Below are 22,139 nucleotides of genomic sequence, written 5' to 3'. Positions count from 1 at the left end.
TTTCCGGCTACGACACCACATCAACAAACAACAAAAGTATTCATTCGCTTTTGTAGTTTGCTGCTCTTGTCCATCCGAAATGCCGAAAATAATTCCAATATTATTAATAATATAGTATCCGGTATCAGCTTTCAGTTATTTACATCCTCAGCTTAGTGAATCGTCGACATAATGTCTCATCAGACAGGCATTACAGGTATTTCACAGCTTATTATTTCTAGATCAACCTCTTGTCCTGATTCCTGATGGTGCCGAGCCATTGGCTGAGCGCATCATTTTACCATTCATTTGCTCATTTCAGCCGTTGATCTATGGTTATTACAACTGATAGTCAGGCCTCATCTTACCGGCACTCAGGTCTATTCATGTTACTATGCCAATTCGATGACACAGTCAATGTCTACTCTGAACGCTGAGTCATACTCTGCCAAATTTTCAGTCTCAGATCTACCGATCAACTTAATTTTGCTCGTTGCAATTTTCAACTGAAAGATGACAGCGTATTGACCCAATCAAATACTTTATGAATTGACAAAAGATCTAGCTGTCAGGCAGAAATATGGCAAGATTCGCCATGGTTTTCTCATACATGACTGACATTCTCTCCGTTCTGGAGTGTTGCTCCATTTATCAGAGCTGTTGAGCATGCTTGCATTATTGAGGTTTATGTATTCACTTAGTTTATTCTCACCTAATTATTGCAGCTTGTTGTAACATGTGCATTAGTATCAAACAACTGCTAAATTTCTCCTGGCAGGGGGTCCAGAGGTAGTCCCCCACCAAGCCACTGAAGGAAACTTCCCAAGTAGTTTTTCTCAATGACCTCAATTTTCCAAATCATAGACCTTAGAAATTCCTCCATGGCTTTAACGAGATACAGTCTACGTAATCTTCGGAACAGTGTACTATATTATTTTCCACTGCTTATTATTTTTCATTTCCCCCTCATAACATTTTTTATTTACTTAAGTACGATATGTAGAGCAGGGGGGCAGAAACCTCGAAAGGTTCCCCCAAAATAAATTTAAGTAGGTTCCCCAATTTTAAGTTTTCACAGAATTTTGCCCGACACATAAAGTAACGCGGTCGACAGTTGGATTCCCTCAAAACAGCGCGGTCAACAGTTTGGTTCCTCCAAAAACAACGCGCTTGACAGTTAGGTTCCCTCAAAGTAGCGCACTCAACAGTCAAGTTCCTCCTTAACCCCCTCAAAGCTCTTTCTGCTCTTCGTTTCTTTCTACTGTTCATTTTTTCATTCATCCTTTAACTTTAAGCTCAATTCTAATCATTATTTTTTTTCCCTCAGCCAATGAGCAACTGAAAAAATTCTTCAGTTCCTACCTAGATCTGGATGTTCGAGCTTTCAAAGTGTCTATTGAAAATGGTAATTATTATCAGCTTCTGTGTCAGTAATTGTTTATCAAATCAATTTTTCATTTTGGTTTGAAATGTATTCTAAATCAATGGTGTGCGCCAACATTTTGAATCTCACTCGCACTATACCTGCCTGAACCTTAAACCCATGAGTTTGATGGATAGAAAAGAGGCAAACTGCTGTTCTCTTTATCTCTTTTGTTGCTTGGATTTTAAAATAACGTCCGTTAAGATAAAACAAGATTTTAGTGCATGCTGCTGTTCTACACCAACCCTCCTTTCTATCAATTTCGAGATAATTTGAGGATGAAGCAAGGCTCTTGGTTGTATAAAGTGGTGAAGCGCTGCAATAAGTAGCATGAGAAATTATTTTAAACTCTGAAAAAGTAAAGGTAATTAATTTTTTTTTATAAATATTATTAAGTCAACAAATTACTCGCAAAAAAACCATAAATGTTAGTATCCTGTCTGGTGATTCATTGTGTACTCACTGTGAGACTCACTTTTGTTTCGTTGATCCTGATTCGTCAAAATTAAAGTAAGTCTAAAAGGAATTTAATTTAATGTTACATTACAATGCATGGATGTAAAAGTACTTTCTGATTTTTCAGAGGAGTTGACACTATCACACTTTGAGAAAGTCAAAGGCTCTTGGAAAGAAGATTTTGACGATTTGGTTCCTCCACTAGTATTTCCATCCCAGCCAGCATATATTTTGTACAGGTAAAACTCACTTTTTTCTAAGTTTTTGTGGTATAGTTAGACGAATTCAACAGGAATCAACCTAACAACATCAAACGTTGCATAATTTTCTCTGAAGTTTTAGTTTTTAATAATTAGACAGAACAACACTGAAATTAAAATTTTGTGAATCTACTCTCTATTATCTACAGTATATTCACAACAATTTTTAAAGTGCCAAGCAGTTTAGTTTTTGGTTAGAGCCCATGTCAAATATTCAACGCACTTTTAGACTGTGTCAGATGATCTGACATCTTGCTTCTTGCATTTACTTTACATTTGGAAGTGACATCAGATGATCTTCTGTAACAGTCTAGAAGTGCGTAAAATTATTTGGCATGGACTCCAGAGGGAGGAAAACTGAGAGAAAATTAAGGAACATGAAATGTAGGTACACTGATGCTGATCACATCTGCCCTAGTAATCTTCCATTCTGATGTACATAAACAATATTGGCACAATTTTTACCTAGATTTAGATTACAGTCTATTTATAATTCTATCAAAGTCTATCGATAATACTTCAGCCGGTAAGCGAATTTGTAAGACTCTTTGTACAAAAGGTTAGGTAAGATAATTAACGTCAGAGAGAGATCAGTAGTTAAGATAAGGTTTGATAATTTTGACTTATTTACTTTTTATGAGATTCATTTTTTCTTTTGTCTCTATTTTTTTAGATTAGATACAAAGAATGAAACCACAGGTTATGATTGGTTACTGATAAGTTGGTCACCTGATGACTCTCCTGTACGTCAAAAAATGTTATTTGCTTCTACAAAAGCAACACTGAAGCAAGAGTTTGGAAGTGGTCAGATCAAAGAGGAATATCACGTTACATCACAGGTTTGTAATATCTGTTTCTAAGACCTTATGTTTGCATAAGAATGAGAAATACAAATTTTGTTCTAGCGGAGGATGCCACCAACCGTGAAGGAAAGAAAGAAACTCCTAAAGTCTAGAAATAAAAATGACAAGACGCGTAGAATAATACTTGTTCATTCTTTTTCATAGTTTTCGAGAAATTATTCTTTTCTCTGTAGAATCTAATCTTCTAATAGAGCTGGTGCTCCTTTTTTTTTTTTTTTTTTTAAATCAATTCAATTTTAGAAAGTACATAGAATATTCAGCTACACACTTTTCTTCACCGTTTATGAGTCAATTTTCAGGGGAGCAAACTACTTTAAAGTCACCATAAATGCAACCTTACGACAAATGAAAAACCTTTTCATCAACAGATTTTATAACGTCAAATGATACATTTACCACGGTGTATCTTTTCTCGGTTCTTACTTATGCCTAGAACACTCCGCTATTTGAGTTTATGTTGTGGTATCACGATGCAGAGTTCGTGATCAATGATTTATTTCCCGTTTCTTTCATTTCATTCCACATGCCTTTTCTTTCCACTGTCCAAAACAGTTTCTTTCTCTCTTCCTCTTTATTGTTCTCACCAGGTCGACAAGCACTACGTTTTGATTTTAAACAGCCTTTCTTTGAAATTACCGAACCTGCAATCGCAGATTGTGCAAAAACAGTAGCTTGTAGAAAGTTGGCAGAATGATCACTTTTGATCAACATCCATAGACGAATTTAAAACAATTAAAAGATCAAATATGATTGTGGTGCACATCCTCATAAGAAGTGTGCGGGGTCCTTTCTCCTAGTAAGTATGTTGGATTATGCCCACCTGGGCAAATAATAAGGCAATAAACTCAGGATCACATTTCATAGTATTAGACAGACACGGATTTGATGGAGACAGAATTTTAAATGGTTCAGAGCCAATTTTTGCAAATCTTTCATTTCAAATTTTGTCTTGGGCAGTAGTTACTGCTTGAGACAAAATTTCTGCGTTGAGTAGAGGGGTCATTATGTTGAAAAAACGTTTCTAACAAAGCTTATTTGAACCATCCACTCTTTGTTTCAATGATCTAAAATTTATGTCATTTTCGAACAGCTCCAAAAAAATTAAGTACCATTTTTTACCTTCTATTTCTTTGTGTTCCCACATTCTTGTTAATTAACTCATTTTTTCAGGAGGATGTAAGCTTGAAAGGTCTTGAACGACATCGTCTTTCGATTAAATCGCCTGCACCTCTAACGACACGCGAAGAAGAGTTAGCCGAGTTACGGAAAAGTGAGACAACTGGTCTGACAGAAATAAGTGTCGACAGCCGATCTCAAACTCTTTCGGGTGTTGCATTTCCCCTTCTTCCCGATGCACTCTCTGCCATCGAACGTTTGGGACGGAAAGAAATAAACTACGCACAATTTAGTATAGGTAAGTCCATTTTAGTTTTATAGGTGAGGATAGTAATTCTTTGAATGCTTTGACCCGCAGCTTGCATAGGTCCTTTCTATAGCTTGCATATTGGTGTGTTTTGGGTTTTAATTCGGCTGTAAATAGGTGGCCGGACTGTGATACTTTCTTGGTGGCTGCTTACTTGGTTGACAAGGTGGATTGACTGTTGCAAATTTTCACCTGAGGTAGGTATCAATTGAATTGAATTTTTGCATAAGGGTATACACAAAGAGAAAACAAAAGCCATATTTTAAATTACAGGCCATAGAGCACTCCTACTGTCTGGGTGACTTGGCGCATTATCTCTAAGTAGCTGATGATCCTGCCAATTTCTAGGTCAGCTGGTGCAAAAAATTCTCAGCTTGTACGGGAAACCACTGGGTGATTTCTTTCGCTGTGAAATAATTCAAAACAAAAAAGACCTTGTGTAGAAGAAACTTCAAAATTGGGTTCCCAAAATAATTTTGGAGAGGATGATGGGTATTAAATCCACCTATTTTTCATTTTACATGAGCAATTATTCTTCAAAATTCCTCAAAATAATGGACAATGCTTTTTTGAAACTTCCCTGCCACTGTCCACTATTTTAAGGAATCTCAAAAAAAAAATCTCTCTTGTATGATGAAGGAAAAGTGGGAGCCACACATCATTCTCTGGAGGACATTTCTGAGAGTCAATTTTTGAAGTTTTCTGGGCATTAATTTGATTTATTTATTTTTTTATTTTTTTTCTTTCTTGGTGACCGTGAGAATAAGTGGATCAATTGGATCATCTTTGCGAAGATATGACAGGTTAACGCTCGTATGATTTCTGCGTATTTTGCTCTACCTTCTACAAGCAGGGCTTTGTCTAGGTGGTTGTCTGGAGCGTTTAGCTATCACGTGTTTCTTTGGCTGTAGAAAAGATAGTTCTGTAATCAGGAGATTAAATTTGGAATAGGAGTGATTGGGGACCGAGGTCGAGCCGTCCAACTGAACCAAACACATGTCTGCTTATCTGCACGGATACTGCCAGAGTCGTCCAGACAAAATTTGGAAGAGGGGTGATCGGGGACTGAACAAATTTGACTTAATTTTCAAGTTACTTCACTGTGAAGAAAAACCGCATGTTATTGTCCATAAAGGCTGAACATTTTGGCAGCTGCTGACCTAAAAATTGGTGGGAACTGGCAACCAATGTGAAACCTTTTGCTTCAGCGCCTTGGAGTAGGAAACGCAACTTACTTTAAATTTTATCTTTTGTTTTCTCTTCAGACGTAAAGCCACTGTAGCATTACTAAATTACCAAAGTTTATTCTTGCATGAATGGACAGCTACATAAAGGCTTCAGTTGAAAATTGAGAATTTTCTTCTATACCAATCAAATTCATCAAAGTTTTTTTAAGGAAATTTACCGGTGTTTCATAAGTATGAAGTAATGTCTAAAGCAATTTTGAAATGTTTCATTGGATTTAAATGTCCTTTGCAACAAATGTATTCAGTTAGTCAATAGGCATCAACAAATTCCCATTAATGACTTGAAAAGTATAGTTATAGATTGGACCTGGTTCAGTATAATTATTGCTTTAATCGGTTTTCAATTATATTGTCAAAGCAGTAACCGAACATTTTTCATCGTAATTCATTGGTACCTACCTTAGTGTGCTGAGACATCAGACATTTGGTAGGGGTTGTGAAGCCCTACCAAGTGGTCCCTAAAATTTTCAAAGGTGATTGAAAACTGGGTTGCAAGATTAGGTGTTGCTCTTAAAATGGATAAATGAAAATTTCCATTTTCATCATTATAACTCAATGAAAATTTGAATTTAGCAAACCAAGACCTGATTCTGTGACCTTTCGTCAACCACCCGCAAAACCTCAAGCTTATCAGCCCCATTCAATCGCTACCATAATTTTTGAGAGGTGAAAACAGGGCGCAAATTGTTCTTGACCGCATGACCATGCAGTTTACCAAAGTGAAGTGCCCTAAAAATGGTGGAGGATGATATTTTTTTTTTTTGGTGGTTCTCAGACTTTCAACTCATGTGAAATAATGCAACTCAGGCACTTATCCCAAAATTATCCAAAAATTTAGGAAGATTTTGATCAGTACGTTGTGTTGACCTCTTTGCAGAAACCCTTTTTTGCAGAAAATTGCGGAGGCCTAGAACAATTTGCATCCCTGGGTGTAAAATAGAAAGTAAATGGTTCATCTCTTCAAGGCTGTGACAATTTTCTTGATTGGGTAGCATGTAGCACAGCTGGTGAACTGACTCAAGTTTTATAATTTTTACTCCTGGAGTCCTTAGTTCATCAGAGTATTTCTGAGGCAATAATAGTTACTTTACATTGTAAAAGCCATTGTCAAATCCAACAAAAATCAAAGGAAAACTTAGAGAATTCTAAATTGACAAAGGTTGAAAGAACATGTTAACATTTCATGGGTGACGCCTCCTCACATAGTCCAAAATCTAACGTTTACACCATTATTTAATTTTATCATTTCACGTTATCCCTTCTGTTCAGCTTTTTTTTTTAAATTTGTTTTCCTTGGTAATTTAATTGTTTTATATTTGTTTGACCTGACGATAGCCAATGATTGAAGTAGCTATTGTTGTTAATATTTGAACTGACAAAGGAATAAATTAGGAGGTGAAAACAGCAAACTGAAGTAGTTCAACTGCTCTGGCTTTGATGAATCATAATGCATGCTATCAACTTTTTTTTTTATTTTTATGAGGTGTACCTGTCTTCCTACTGCATAAGTACATCATTAACTTTGCTCGCATGTTTGGTGTTTATAGATGAGTCCCCCTTGCACTCAAAAGCTTTCTCTCACCCAATCCCTGCTTTGGAGACTGTCATAGAAAGTGACTTCAATACTGGTAAAATTCAGTTCAATGTGACCATACCAAGGCGCAATCAGCGTTCTGCAAGTTTCTCATATGATCTCATTCCTATTGAAGAAACTCCTTCGTCCCAAGGCCCCAATCAAGAGTTACATCACTTTGAGAAAAGTAAACAAATTATCTCTTTTGATGAAGAAGATCTAGTCCATATGAAACCTCTTTGCATCACCTCTTTCAATCCGCTGATTCGTCACTCTAGTGGTCTTAATACTGTCTCGAGGGTCGATGATTCCGCAGACATAGACAGCGATTTTAACTCAGCCCCAACCATGAAAACTCTTATAGAAAGTGATCATGACACTGGCGAAGTAAAATTCAAAATGACTGTGCCAGTTTCAAAACACATTAAATGCTCCGTAGACTTCTCACGTCAATTCATTCCCACTAAAAAAACTTCCCTTCAATACCCCAGTCGCAAATTGCATTGTACCAATCAAAATAAGCAAATTCTATCTCCAGATCAAGAGTTCCTTACTCATGTGAAACCTCTCTGTATCACCTCACTTAATCCTCCAATTTATAATTCTAGTGCCATCGATTTGTGTGTCGATGGCAACATAGATCTACCGTCAGACTGTTGCTCTAGTTCACCATCTACAGTCAGTCAGGATCAGAGTTCATCATACTCTGAAGTAAGCTGTAGTCCTGAAGTTCTTCCAACAGCCAAAAAACGGGTCTTGGAAAATACCAAACGTAGACTACCCAGCTCAAGCTCAGCTCCAAGCTTGAAGAAGCGCAAAAACGAGCACACGGATAGTGAATTGCAAGCGGAAAACTCGAATGAAAAAGTAGTGAATTCGAAAATTCATAAAAAACACGCCACTAGCATCCAAGCTAGTATTTCAAAACTCAATAAAAGCATCCAGCAATTACCAAACATCAAAGATTGTGATTTCAAGCAGACATTGCTTACTTTGGAGTCCATTCAGAAAGACTTGTTAACTTTGAAAGGGAAAAACTTGTCCGTGTCTACAGAGACTCATGAAGAGCTATTGAAATGCCTAGGCGCATTCATCAACACAGATGAATCTCTGGTTGATGAAAAGCGGAAATTTGTGTCCAAAAATATTTACCGTGTAATCATGCTTTCTGCAGAGTCTGTCTTCACTATCGTGAGCAGCTATTCGCAAGATTTGAGGAATGACGACTTAACGATCTCCCAAATGGCTCTTTTTTTGTTTATCAACTTTTTCAACTCCCTCCTCCCGGTACTTCAAAATGCTGGCAAAGCAGATGAGACATTATCTGAAGCTAACTTCGACAAAGTTTTTGGAAATCATAGCTTCAAGAGGCTCCTCAACAAATTCGAGGAAATCGTGTCCGCATCTAGCAAAGTTCCTGAACTATTCTCTGGGTCTGATGATGCTTTTGTGAAATTAGCATCCGTTTGTATCTCAGCATTATTTACCCCCAACCTATTAAATTTTCAGCACTCGAGTCTAAAATTAATGACCTCTTTTTACGCTACCTATGAAGGAAAACGGCCGTTAATACTGGACCAGATCATTTCAACTATTGCACTGCTGAATCGTGATGTGAATTTCACTCAACGCACTTTTAAAGTTAGCCACAGTGACAGTCAAGTTCAGTTCATAACTGCAGCTCTATTATCTTTCGTCAATGCCACTGCAAGTTTCCTCAGACACACCGCAAGTCCCAAACTAATCAAGAAATGCTTTCCTATAAAATTAAATGAAGCTCAGAAACTATGGCATGAATTTTTCAACAAAATGATTTGCAATTCTGTGTCAAACTCCAACTTCAGAACCGTTCTGGAGAACTTAATCTTGGATCTGTTCAAAATCCGATACGAGCCAGAATGGCCTGCAAGCAACTCAATATTCCGCTTTTTACACAAGCTAATTGCTTTTCATCTTACCAATACTAGTAACAAGAACATTCAGAATGTATGTTTTGACTACTTGGCACTATTATTGCCCGTATTTAGGGAAGACTTTGTGATGAGAGCCTCTATTCAAAACAAGTTATCGCTAATTTTGACTCAAGATTCGCAATCCAATGCAAGCGCTGACTTAACGAGCATGGTGTATAGTAATTCTGTATGTTGCTTGAAGTTAGTTGTTCAATCATTAGCTGGTTCCAAAAATGTGTCCTCCCTTGAAGGCCTTACTGAATTTTATTGTATGATTTTAATTGAAGAAATTATCACAAACATAGATAAATTGAAAGGTAAAATCTCAAAACTTAAGAGTATTGAAGGGCTACTTGATGAATCTCTGTCGTTTGTCTATGCAATCACTAACCACCTGCCAGAAAATAAATCCTCTTGCATTGTTTCAAAACCAATTTTATCAAATCCAAAAGATGAGCAAATCTTCAAAACAATCGCTCGTTACTTGAATTCTTCGAACCCACTTGTTACCTATTCAGACAAATTGCTAAAACTCGTCATCAATCGTGTGGTATCTGCAAATCCACAGATGCAACTCAAAGCGATTAAATGTATGTTTTCCGTTGTGGAAGCGGATCCGAACCTATTGTTTTATAGTTACATTGAAATATCCATGAAAAGATCTCTGACAGACCCATCCTGTTCGCTGCGAGAAAAGGCTGTTCAATTCTTAGGCAAACAAATTTTCAGAAACAAGCAAATTTTCGCGAAATATTTTCCATGCATTTTAGAGCGTGTCCAAGATGTTCGCTTGACTGTACGAAAAGCAACTCTATCAATCATTTTCAAATTATTTTTTGAGGATCCTCAGTATCCTGGACTGTCAAATTTACTCGTCACGATCCTTAAACGACTTGATGATGATCCCACAATAGTGAAAGCCATCATAGATTTTTTCAAGCAGAAATGGATCGTTCCACTGAATAAGAAGAATGAAAGTTCTACCCTCCCTACAGTATTAGATATTCTATCTACGTTGCAGCTGTCTAGACAGGCAGATACCACACATAAATTTCCTGAGATTTTTAAATCATTACTCAACACTTCAGACTGTGAAACCAAAGATGCAAGCTGCAAAGCTGCAAAGAGAATTACCAAATGCATTTTAAATCAAATTCTAAAGGATAGTGCATCAAATGTTGACATGTCAGTCAATTGTTACCAGATGCTGCTTATCTTTGTATCTGCAAAATCAGAAATGGCTGCGGATCTGACGCCTACACTGTATCCACATCTGTGTTCCAAACTTACAATGGATGAGAGACCTGATATACTGCATTATGTCTTGTCAATTTTTGAACACTTGATGCTCTACCGCGTATCATTCTTCAAAAATGTCGAAAAAAAATCATTTCTAATTGAGCAGTTCGTAATTTTAATTAACAGTGGAAAGTGCAAAAATGTGCTGAACAGCATCTCCTGTCTTTCTTTGATTTCAAAAATCAACAATGATTTTTCTTCAGCCCAAAAAATTTTTTCATACTGCCAGAATCTCCTGATGAATCTATGTATAGACTCTTGCGATAAGATTGACAAGCTTTGTGAAAGTGAAGCACTCCGCTTCAATAGAATTCTCATTAAGCTCAGTGCTTTGATTAGATATTTTGATCTTCCAAAGATATTAAACAAGGAATGCACCCCAGCAAATATGAAAAAAATTGTAAATATCTTCATTTGCCTTCTAACAGTTGAAAATTCTAATGTTCGAGCCATTGTAATAAAATCAATTGCATTAATTAGCGGCCGCTATCAAAATTTACTTCTGAAGGAAGAAGTCGTCAAACATTTTTGTTCATTTTTAGAATCACCAAATCTCTCGAATCAAATGAAGGTTCGCGTACTATTAGCATTAAGTTTGCACTTCCAGGAAGACAACCGTAGAGCTAAAAGTTTGAACGATAATTGGTTGAAAATTTCAAAGGAAGAAAACTTGAAAGAGATGAAGGATGTATCTGCCGGAACGTCAAGTGTCATTGCAAATCGTTATTTACCGAGTATTCTCAGCTGTTTCCTGGTCAAGGACCTTCATTTGAGATACACAGCTGTCAAGACTCTGAAAGTCATTGTTGATTTTAAACTGATTCATCCAGCCAATTTCATGTCTTACTCAATCTGCATGATAGCAGATCCTGAACCCTCAATTTCAAGAAAAGCCTTGGATATGGTGGTCAATATTCAAAGCTGTGGCCTTAGTCTCCTCCGACCATTTTACTCAAAAGGAGTTTTACAATCGCATAAATTGTTGGAAATAACCTCTACAGATAAGGTAGTCCGTGGCTTTGCCCCCGAACAGCCCACCGCAAGATTCTCCAAACTATTTGAAGTACTATCCAAAGACACAAGTGTTTTCATCTCTAACTTGGTCAGCCAATTCACAAATCATGATGAACTCAATCTGAAATTACTGTTATACATTGCTGACAATTTAGCACATTTTCCTTACAAAGAAATTCCTGATGTTTTATTCGTGCTGTCAAAAATAAGTTCAATTTTATCCAACGACGCGGTTCCTTATTTTGAAAAGATCAAAGAAGTTTTATCCGAGTATAAAAAAAGAAGGCGAGGAAAAGCGAATGTAGTCAACAAGAAAAACAAAAGTGAAGAAATCCTTCCGCTTCCTCCAAATCAACTTCTTTGTCTATGTGAGACAGGTTTTGTGTTTATATTGTTGTTACAGTTGTGGCATTTTTTAAAGTCCAGTTACAGCGTCAGTGACAAGCTCGTTTTGTCCTACCTGTGTGAAGGTGCTTCAAAAATGAAAAAGCTGGCGATTAGGAAGTCACAAAAGGAATTATTTAATCCTGAATCGTTGATAGTTTTCTTGCAATCAGACCATGCCCCTTCCTTGGCAAGCAAAGAGAACCCTGTTGATGTGCATTTTATTGAAACTTTAAAAGTTTTAGCCTCTGAATTTGAAGAGCTGTCTTTCGATTTTGTTCCAAAGGATGTTGAAGATTAATTTTTCCACTAAATTTTTTAAGTCTTGAATCCCTTCTGTCTCCATTCAGTCAGAATTATTACTTAATAATTTTAGCCGTACATCATTTTAATCATTAACAATTTCAATCCTAATTTTTTCAAATGATCAATTATTGTTTTTCTTGAAAGAAAAAACGGTTTTCTTGATCAATTTGTTACGCCAAGTAAAACGAACCAATTTTTCTGCTTCTGCAGGAAAGAGTGTATCTACATACTAATGTTAGATAAATTTCCTTTTACTGCAATTTTTTTTCAGAGTAAATTGTAATGCATTGCTCAAGTATATTTAAAGAAAATAGGTAATTTAAGGAGATAAGGACTCATTTATTATAAAAAAAATTAATGCAAATTTGAAATGAATCAATACTTTGGTTTCCCGTCTGAGAAACTAACCTCAGACGTTAATCATGGAACAACACAATGCGTCTTTGCACTTTTATGGAGAAGTTGAACTCTTTTTCCTGGAAGTATAAATTTTTATTATCATCACCTGTCACGTTCTGTTCCTCAAAAATTTTCCTTTTATACCCTGAGTTCCCTTGTAATAACCATCCCAAATTATTTTTAATCTCAAGTTGCTTTTAATCATCAGGGTTTTTAATCCTAAACCATTTTTAATCATTATCACAATTCTGATATTTTGAATAAGTAAAGAATTGTGTACTCCTTTTTATAAAATCATCTAACTCCTTTGTTTGTGAATCTTATTTTTTTAGATAATTTTTATTGCGAAAGAGTAATCTCCCCAATTAATCAGTTTTAACAAGATATCAATTAAATTTTTGATTCCTACAGAAACGGATAAGCCTACATTCTAATTTTATGAAATTTCCCTTTTGCTGAAGTTTTTACCTTCTCTGTTTGAAAGTGAATTGTGAACAATTGCTCAACCATATTTTCAGAATCAATTTCTTATATAAATTCTATCAATATCAAATTCTTCTGTACTATCATATTCTTAATTTCTATTTAAATTATTATATTCTATTTCTCTCTGTGATTAAGTTAATGCATTAGTAAGTGCATTAGTATCCCTCTAAGGACATATACTTAAATAATAGAAAATGAAACATCCCAATGTATCTTTTTTTTAGTATTTATTTTTTCCCTCATTTTTTTGGTAACGATAAACTCTTTTCAGTAAAATAAAGATCGTTCGACCTTCAGAATGAGCCATGTTTTCAAAATGTGAGGTCATCCCTTCCTCTGTGCATGTGTTTGCTATATCTTTTTTACATCTATGATGGGACTTTCTTTATGGCATAGCGCAGTAAACTTTTTATCTCGCTTGGTAGCTTGATTATTTTCACTTCGCAGGTGCAGATTACTTCTCATTCAAAAATCAAAAACTAAGATTTGTTCTTTGACAGTCATAAAAAGAAACTAAAACTCATTTCATTTTATTTGGTATGTATGGTCCAAGCAGCGTTAGTTTCCTGCTGCCTACTTTCTTTCCTCTTGGGTTGGATCTCTAGGGATTCATTAGGTTTCTAACAGAATCTCTTCACTTTAAGAAGCAGGAATTCTAATTCAAACATTTTAAACCATATAAGTAATTTAAAAGAGGGTTGCCACAGTCGGGGAAAACCGGGAGATATCAGGGAATTTTAAAAGCAAGGAAAATGACGAAAATGTCAGGGAAAATTTGTTATATCACCTTCATTTGCTTTCTAGAATGGGTTTGAGATTTTTGCCTGGAAACTATTTTCAATTATGCCTTCTTAACCATCCGCCACATCCTCAATTGTCAGGGTATTTCATTTTTTAAAGTCTGTGGCAACCCTGTTTAAAAAAGAAAAAAAAAAAATCAAAACAAAACTTTTAAAGTCTCTTGAAAGTTTCCTACAAATATCCTAATTAACCAGGATCTCATTGGTGACACTAAAAAATCATCTCTCAATCTAAACTACCTGAATAACTGTCTGCTTCAAGATTTTCTTTCTTTCTTTTTTTTTTTTTTTCGAAAATTTACCTAATTTCTTTTCTTTTCACATAGAATTTATATATATGATAGATAAAATGAATGAGATTCGATTCTTTGATTCTCAAAATATAGTTTCGACTTACCTATTCAATGTACATACTTGTACGAGGAGTAGAAAGACATTTAATGGAAGTCAAAGAAACTCGCTTTTGCTTCTGATTGGTGCCGGATGAAACTATTCGGTTAGGCATGAAACTGGGGCGTCTTTAATTTGCGAAAAAGTTGCGCTTTTTGCACTGCATCTTTCTTGATTTCTGAGTTACCTTTTTCCGTTTTTAATGTGCGCATCGTGTTTTACGCGTCATCTGTCAATAGGAAACGTAATCGCAAGTTAAAATTCGTTCATGGTTTAGTAACCCATTTAAGCTGGAAAGGGTCACATTCTCTCTGTTAAACAAATGTAGCCCGGAGAAAGCTTAATTGTGTGAATCAGTAGACAGGGTGGAAAATCAATCAATACATTATCTATGTCCTTATTGAAATATTACCTAGAACACGATACTTGCAATATCATATAACATTCAAAATGCAGCTCAGAATTGAGAAAATTGCGCTTTTGTAAACGTCTATCCACACCCCCTGCTCATTAAAACACCAATATTTACTCAAGTCAAATACAGCACTAAACTAATTCCAAAATATATTTTGATGGGTTGTTTTTTTTTTCTTCTTTTTTTTTCCCTTTATTGGAGACACTTTGTATCAAAGTAGGAAGGAAACAGTCTAAAAACTAGAGCTAGTTAGCTGCCCACAGTATTGGTTGTTTCCAATGGCTGATTGTAGACCCACTTTGATCATGGTTTTTTTGAAAGCAGGAAGGTTGAATTTTACTGTTTAAAATGTAAACCAAAAACGCTAATTTTTCACTTATCCGTGAGTTAAGTTTTAAATTTTTCAATAAGTTTACCTGTTCTGTGTGAAATTTTGATGTGGAAATGTAGCTTTTAGGAGTTGGATTCTTACCCTGTTTTGCGGTCCATTCATGGCTTATGTGTACTTGCACTCATAATTGAGTTCCTGATACCGGGTGTCCCCAAAAAAAATTCCCAAAGTGTCAAATCAAACTGGGGTTATGACAGTCTGAATTTTGCTGTTAAACAAAATTTACTTTGAAAAAAAGCTGTTTAAAATTCTAATGCCTCGCTCAGAATCTACCTCTAACTTAAGGCTCAAGAATCGTAACTTACATTTCCCCCCAAAAAAGGAAAATAATTTTCTTTTTTGAAGTCCAATTACAGGACCTGTATTTGTTAAAAATTGGCAAACAGTGCGAAGTTAAACCTGCAGGAAAGCGAATTTTTGTTTGCTACGTCGCATACTTCTTGTCTTGAAGTAGAACAATACTCAACGTCATTTCTTGAAAACTCTCCTGATTTTGCTTCTTTTTATGAAACATTTTCCGTAAAATTTTAAGCAGGAAGGCTGGGTGTTTTTCTATGATAAAATTGTAAGAGGCTGAACTTTGAACTATTATATAGGAGATACGCGTTCCTGCAGTTCCATTGTTGATATCTAATAACAGGAATGAGACATTAAGCTCTAAAAATTGCAAATCTCATCATAGATAATGGGATTTTCGTTTGATTAGTTTCAATACCATCCGAAAATCCTAACCCTCCTATTCATAATGGGGACAGAGAAACAATTTAGTATGCCTACAAGCTAAAAAGAATCAAAGTTTATCTTCAATTTTTGACCGTCTAAGTCATTTCATTATTATGCATAGAGTTATCTAACTCGCGCCAGCCTTCTCAAAGTCATACAAAACTTAAGTTAATGTCTTTCAATTGGCGCCCGTAAGTTGCAGAAATCTAAAAATTGATGGAAGGCCAATAAACGTTTAGTAGCTACTTTCCTTAAATTTGAGCATGAAAACGAGACAAGCCCAAAAATGTGAGAAAACAGCCTCCTCTGAAGACCAGAAATTGATAAGATGCCACGTAAGCAAAAATCCACCTCTTTTTTTCTTCTTAAAACGATTCTCTCGCCCTCAGTCTGAGTTTTATAATTAGACATTTCTTATCAGCATAGAATTATTTACATTGTTTTTTACATTGTTTCTTATTGTTTTTGTTTCGTTAATTTATTTTTGGAATGAAAAACGTTGTTTCCGTCAATCATTATCTCTTCTAACATTTTGAGAATTACGTTGATTGTGTAAAAAATATTAACAGCAAATTTCAACTAATACAGATTTTTGGTATTCCTGTTGAAAGTGCAGGATGGAAGAAATGTATAAAATGAGACCTTCAGATAGTGCCATGCTGTTTTTTTTTTTTTTTTTTTTTTTTTTTTTTGCATTCTTTTCTCCTTTTTTTTTAAACAGGAGAACTAGGCACTGCCCAATTTGTTTTAATTTTTTGTCTGTATACTTGTTCTTATACAGTAACAGTGAAACCAGGGAAACGAGTGTCTCAACTAGCAATGTTTCAAGATTTTCCATCATTCTTAATTTTTGAAGGGAATCTTGCTTGACGCAGTGAAAATTTTAAAAGATTGCTTGATTTCCACCTCTAAGAAAATTTTTCAGAATGATTGGATCAATAAAAGTGTCAGGATTTTTAAAGAATACAAATTCTGGTCTGAAAAGTGGTGCTAAATTTTGTCTGATTCGATTTTTCAGATATTGCCAAGGAAGAAATTCACTTAGTCACATGTAAAACTATCGAACTTAGCCAACTTCCTCATCAAGTTCCTGACGATACTGCCCGTTATCACTTATACAACTTCAAGCACACGCATGAAGGAGACTACATGGAATCAATTGGTAAGTTCATAATGGTGATTTATCTCGGCAATCCTGTAAGTTTTATTCGCCATTGTAGTTTAAAGGGTGTGAGGTTGCCTCATAATGTGCACGTGCACATTGTGGCGGTAACTTGTCGCAAAAAATATTAAGAGGATTTTTTAGGATCATGAGAGCTGTCTTTAAATCATGTAATATTCCAGGAGTGCGTTAGGAAGGTTTTTACCAGCATTGCTGGAGTGAGGGTACTAAGCAAAAGTGCCAATCTATAATTTTGAGTGATTTTTAGCTGATTTTCAAAATGTTTCTCTCCAGCGATTTTTTGTAATTAGTTTTTCAAAGAAAATTCTTAAAAAACTGCAATCCTGTCACTAGTTCATCAACTGTAGTAAGCACTGAAACTGTCCCTCCTTAATCTGTTCAGTAAATTGAAGGTAATTTCTGTAATTTTGGAGGGGAGGAGGTCTCATTTTGTGTTGTGCGATTTTTCAGTGCCGGTTATTATCTGGCATAGCATTATGCGGAGAAAGAAGAAAATGCCAAAACCCTTTACATAGGCAAGGAAAGCTCACAAACGGAAAAGTTCACTCCTACTAAAATTGACTTTATGACGTCTGAATCCTAACATGGGTTATAATTCAGGAGCTTATCACTCTTTTTTCAAAACATCGTGGACATATGACATCGTGGAGCAGCATTTCTCTTTTAAACCTGTGCTTTTTGAAACATCCAAGTATTTTGTCATACATCTTTTAACATTGTCCGATTTTAAAACCAAGTATATTTTTATTTTCAGCTCTTAAAGTATTTATAATATTTAAACATGAAATACCTATCAGCATTTGTACCCATGGCATTGACCCCTTTATATTTTTATAATTTCTCAGTAATTACTCTTCATTTTCACCTGTTTTGTGCATCTTAAATAATGATTTCTGCCTTCATTTTCACCAATAAGTCAGCAGTTTTTATTCAAGCAGCCTCTTGAAAGATTTCATTCACTGAAGGCAGTAAAAATTATTAGTATGCTTTGATAGTATTATGTATCAGTAGGTGGTCGGTTTTCTTTGATGGTTCGTTTGTTTTCTGTTGCAGTATTTATTTATTCTATGCCAGGATATTCCTGTTCAATCAAGGAAAGAATGTTGTACTCAAGCTGTAAAGCTCCATTCATCATAACAATAGAAAGCACAGGCCTAAAAATAGAAAAGAAGGTGAAACATTTTACTCTTTGTATTTTATTTTATTATTATTAAGACCTCCTGTAAAACTTGTGACTTCTCTTTATTTTGAGGATCATATTTTTTGCATCTTACATACCATTTGCCTCATCAAGTTGAATAGTTAAGTTGCGACTTTCATTCAGAGCATCATTCTTATACTGCCAACTTAAGAAAAAAAGTTGTACTTACAGGGGAAGGGGTTGTTCCTAAAATACTTAATGCTAAATTTAAGATTTTCCAACGTCCCTCCCTTCTCGTAACGCTTTTATGCCTTTGGTCTCGATTCCGTAACAAGTGAAAACAAAATGACATAACACTCTCCTCAACCCCCCAAAGCATCTTGTATTTTATGAGTTGCCCCGTAGGTTGCCGCATTGTCTCAATAATATTTTCTTCGGAAAGAGTTATTAATATTTTCTTTCACAATTTTCAAATCTACTAAGACTTAATTGTGAATCTTCAAACAGAAGCAATTTATTTCAGAGTCCCCCAAACACTATCTTCGTTATAGTGTAAAAGTTACTTTTGTTAATAAATGCTCAGATTTGTCGTATAATGACCCATGGCCAAAGAGTTAAGCAATTTGTCTAGCAACCCTATCTTAAGTTGCAAAAGCTTGCGCATCAAAGTGATTACTCCAATATTCATCAGTCGTCTTCTGGCGAATTTGACATTTAACGAGATGTTCATCAATCATGAATAGGCAAAAATTAGCATTAACTAAGCGAAACATTGCATCAAACTAAGCAAAACATCGCATCGAATTAAGCAAAACATTGCATCAAACTAAGCTTTTGCCTCACCAGATTGCATTCCTTAGATTGTTAGTGTTAAATATAGACCAATTCACACTAATTTTCAAAAAAATTTACATCATTATATGACAAATTTGGCAATGTCCGATAGTTCATTCAGCGTTGTCCCTCACACAAGAGCATTTTGCTTGAAATTAATCATTCCACTGTCAATATTGAGTACCCAACTTAGATTCCTCAATTTTTTGACAAAGGAGGCAGTGCGGCTTATTAACTTAAATTTTAGACATTAATTATAAGTCTAGCCCATATCTCATGCTTAACCTTACTCCAGTTTTAGCTTCTTTTATGTTTTCCTTAAGCTCATCTCTCACTCTTGATGCATCAAAAGATTTCATGTTTAAAAGTGAAATGTTAGTTTTCTGACCAATACTATTATTGTCTTAATTATATATTCCTAATTATTGATTGCTATCATAGGCTAATTATTGGTTTTTTTTTTTTTGTTAATTTCAGATAGAAATTGACTCAGGGAAGGAACTAACAGAGGAGTTTTTACTGGACGAAATTCACCCCAAAAAGCATTTACATCGACCTAAATTTGACAAGCCTAAAGGCCCTCCCAATAGAGGCGCAAAACGGATAACAAAGCCGCAATCGTAAATGCATCAAAAACATCCTCACCGTGAAATTAACTGTGTGTGAAAATTTAGTATTAATGTTCTGTACCTCCCTTGTCAATAACTTTTGCTTGTGTGATAATTCTGATTTACCGCAGTGTTGAAAACACTCTTACCTCTAGGACGAGGGATGCACTTTAGAGCCTTTGCAAGCTTTGTGTAACAGGGATAGTCTTAAGTGTTCTCTGAGCTGGCCTCATACTTGTAGCATGGGGTGATGCTTTTCTCTGAATTTTGATATGTATAAAAAAAATTATGATCCTCTAGTTTATTCTTTTCAAAAGAATGAATTTATTCTATTGGTTATTTACTGAGGTAAGCTGAATGAAATCGTTGTTATCATTGACCTTAACTTTTTTAAGGGGAAAAAGTGAAAGAAGCTACTGGTTAGCTTAAATTCTGTATTTACTGAATGACTCCCTTTCTGTAGTACCTGTACATACAAAACTATATTTAAATTTATCAGTAAATCAAGTCTTCCCATTACAATAAAGGCTGAAGAAATTCCCTGTGCTGCTGACCTGTAATGGGACACTAGACAAGGTGTGAATTTAAACACTATGCCACTTATTTTCTCTTCAAAATTCAACAAGAAAAACAAATTACTCCACAGGAAGTCTGGGAATCAATTCCTGAACAAAATATGAGAATTTAGAATTACTGTCGGTTAAATGGCAAAAATACAAATGATATTATGTATTTGTATAATCTAACAACTTCCATTTGATTTGTGTCAAAAATACTTGTTTATATCTCGTCCAGGAGTTACTTTCCAAACTTCAACTCATTTGTGTGAATCTTTTTCTATGTAAGATTTTGAAGAGACTACATGTGACATTTTCTCTTGCTCAGACCGTGTTCAGTGGCCTTTCGATAGCCTGGAGTCACAATTGGCCTGTTTTCTCGCAGCAACTTCCCTGTCTCTTTTTTGTCTCTTGATAACATAATTTAAGTTGTTTGCCTTAACTTGTTTCTTGCTATTAATTTATAAATTTTGATTTTTGTTCATAAATGCAATAAATATAAATCATTTTGATCAGATACCATTTTTCGTGTGATTACTCCTTTGATCTAATATACAAGAGCCTCCATGAACTATCTGGTGAAATAAGAATCTAAAAAACTCTAAACCGTCGGTGTTCTCAAGCGAATATTATTTAGATTTCTAAAACACTATATCTCTGTTGAAAAAGTCATGTGAGTTGCTGATTTTTCATCTAAAACTCATCAAAAAATGCTAAGTTAAGGAGAGTGATGGAACTGAGTGTTACATAATTTTTTTAAGGTGGCACAGACCTAAGTTGCAAGTGCGTTACAAGCTGAAGGGAGGTCCAAAAATCAAATCAGAAGAGTAGACTCAGTTTAGAAATGGTTTTTCACCGAAAATTTTATGATCTGAAGGTTTTTTCAAATGAAGAATTTTTAATACTTAATCAGAGTCCAATTGTGAATTAAAGAGTGTGTCTTCATAACACAGTACATCACTTGCTTGGCTGTTATTATGTAACAAATTTGGTGCTTTGCATACTATACTATAGTGATCTGGTTTATTAAATAGTTGGGGGGGGGGGGGATTTCTTCTATTCCTTTGTGTTCATTAAAATTATGCTCATCATTTTGCATCAAAAGTAAAAGAGCTTTGTCAGACAAAGGTAAAGCTCATCTCCGGATTAATTCACGCTCTCCCAGCGGAGGAACCAGCTGGTTGCAAGTTGTAAAAGTCGCCACAACATGTCCCTTCAAATTTAGCAGGTATGCGATGAATACGCTAAACTCAACTGCAACCACAATTGCCTATAAACAGATTGAAGGCGCGAAGTGATACTTGTGAAATTAATGCAGCCGCTGTGCGTGCAGTTGACTGAGGAAAGGTCAACTAAAGCGTTAGTAGTATTTTCTCAAGAATATCGTAGCTCTGGATTTTCAATAACCATTTTTTTTTATTTACCTTTATTAGCAATGACCTCCAAAAATTATTTTTCAAAGGTTCAGAAAAAAAACCCGCCCGAGTGTTCGTTTTAGGGAACCGTTTTTCGGGTACCTTTTTAAGTAAAATTTAACTTTTTGTGTAATTAACGTAAAATCGTCTGTAAAAAAAATGACAACTATTTTAAGTGTTTTTCAACATTCTTCTAAACATTTTTAATGTTGAAAAACTACAATTTTAAGAGTTTTTTTAAGCACTTTTTCACCTAAATTTTACCTACCTCTTGTAAATTTGCCTCATGAGGTACCTACCCCAAAAGAATTTTCTAAAACGAACATTCCAACAGTTAAAAGAGGTAATTGTCTTTTTTTAAAATTAACGAGTTCTTCAGTAGGTAGTGTTTGAGTACCTAGTCGCAACCATCCCTCAATATTCTGGGAGAGGACAGTATCGCATGGAAATTTCGGAATTGTGGTAAAATATCAACTATAGACCCCTAGGCACGATATGGCACACCTTCCAGAATTTTGAAAGCATTTCCGAATTTTTTTTAAAAAAATCGTAAAAATTTCGGAAATGCTTTTAAAATTTTGGAACGTGTCAGGGCCGGATTTACCTTCTTGCCGCCCA

General features: G+C 35.2%; 1 protein-coding gene across 1 annotated transcript; it reads left to right on the top strand.

Annotated features, from left to right (window-relative positions):
* The first annotated feature begins 26 nt into the window (after positions 1 to 26).
* twf (twinfilin actin binding protein) lies at positions 27 to 20,623 on the top strand. Its single transcript, XM_019041176.2, has 8 exons — positions 27 to 196; positions 1,307 to 1,384; positions 1,986 to 2,097; positions 2,792 to 2,957; positions 4,152 to 4,395; positions 16,802 to 16,945; positions 18,020 to 18,138; positions 19,419 to 20,623. Exons 1-8 carry the CDS (start codon positions 172 to 174, stop codon positions 19,563 to 19,565), a joined length of 1,035 nt encoding a protein of 344 aa, XP_018896721.2. The 5' UTR covers positions 27 to 171; the 3' UTR covers positions 19,566 to 20,623.
* The last annotated feature ends 1,516 nt before the right edge of the window (positions 20,624 to 22,139 follow it).

The sequence above is a fragment of the Bemisia tabaci genome, chromosome 8 (genome assembly GCF_918797505.1).
Source record: "Bemisia tabaci chromosome 8, PGI_BMITA_v3".
Classification (NCBI taxonomy): domain Eukaryota; kingdom Metazoa; phylum Arthropoda; class Insecta; order Hemiptera; family Aleyrodidae; genus Bemisia; species Bemisia tabaci.
Note: the sequence above shows the minus strand (reverse complement) of the source record. Positions and strands in the feature narration are given on the sequence as shown.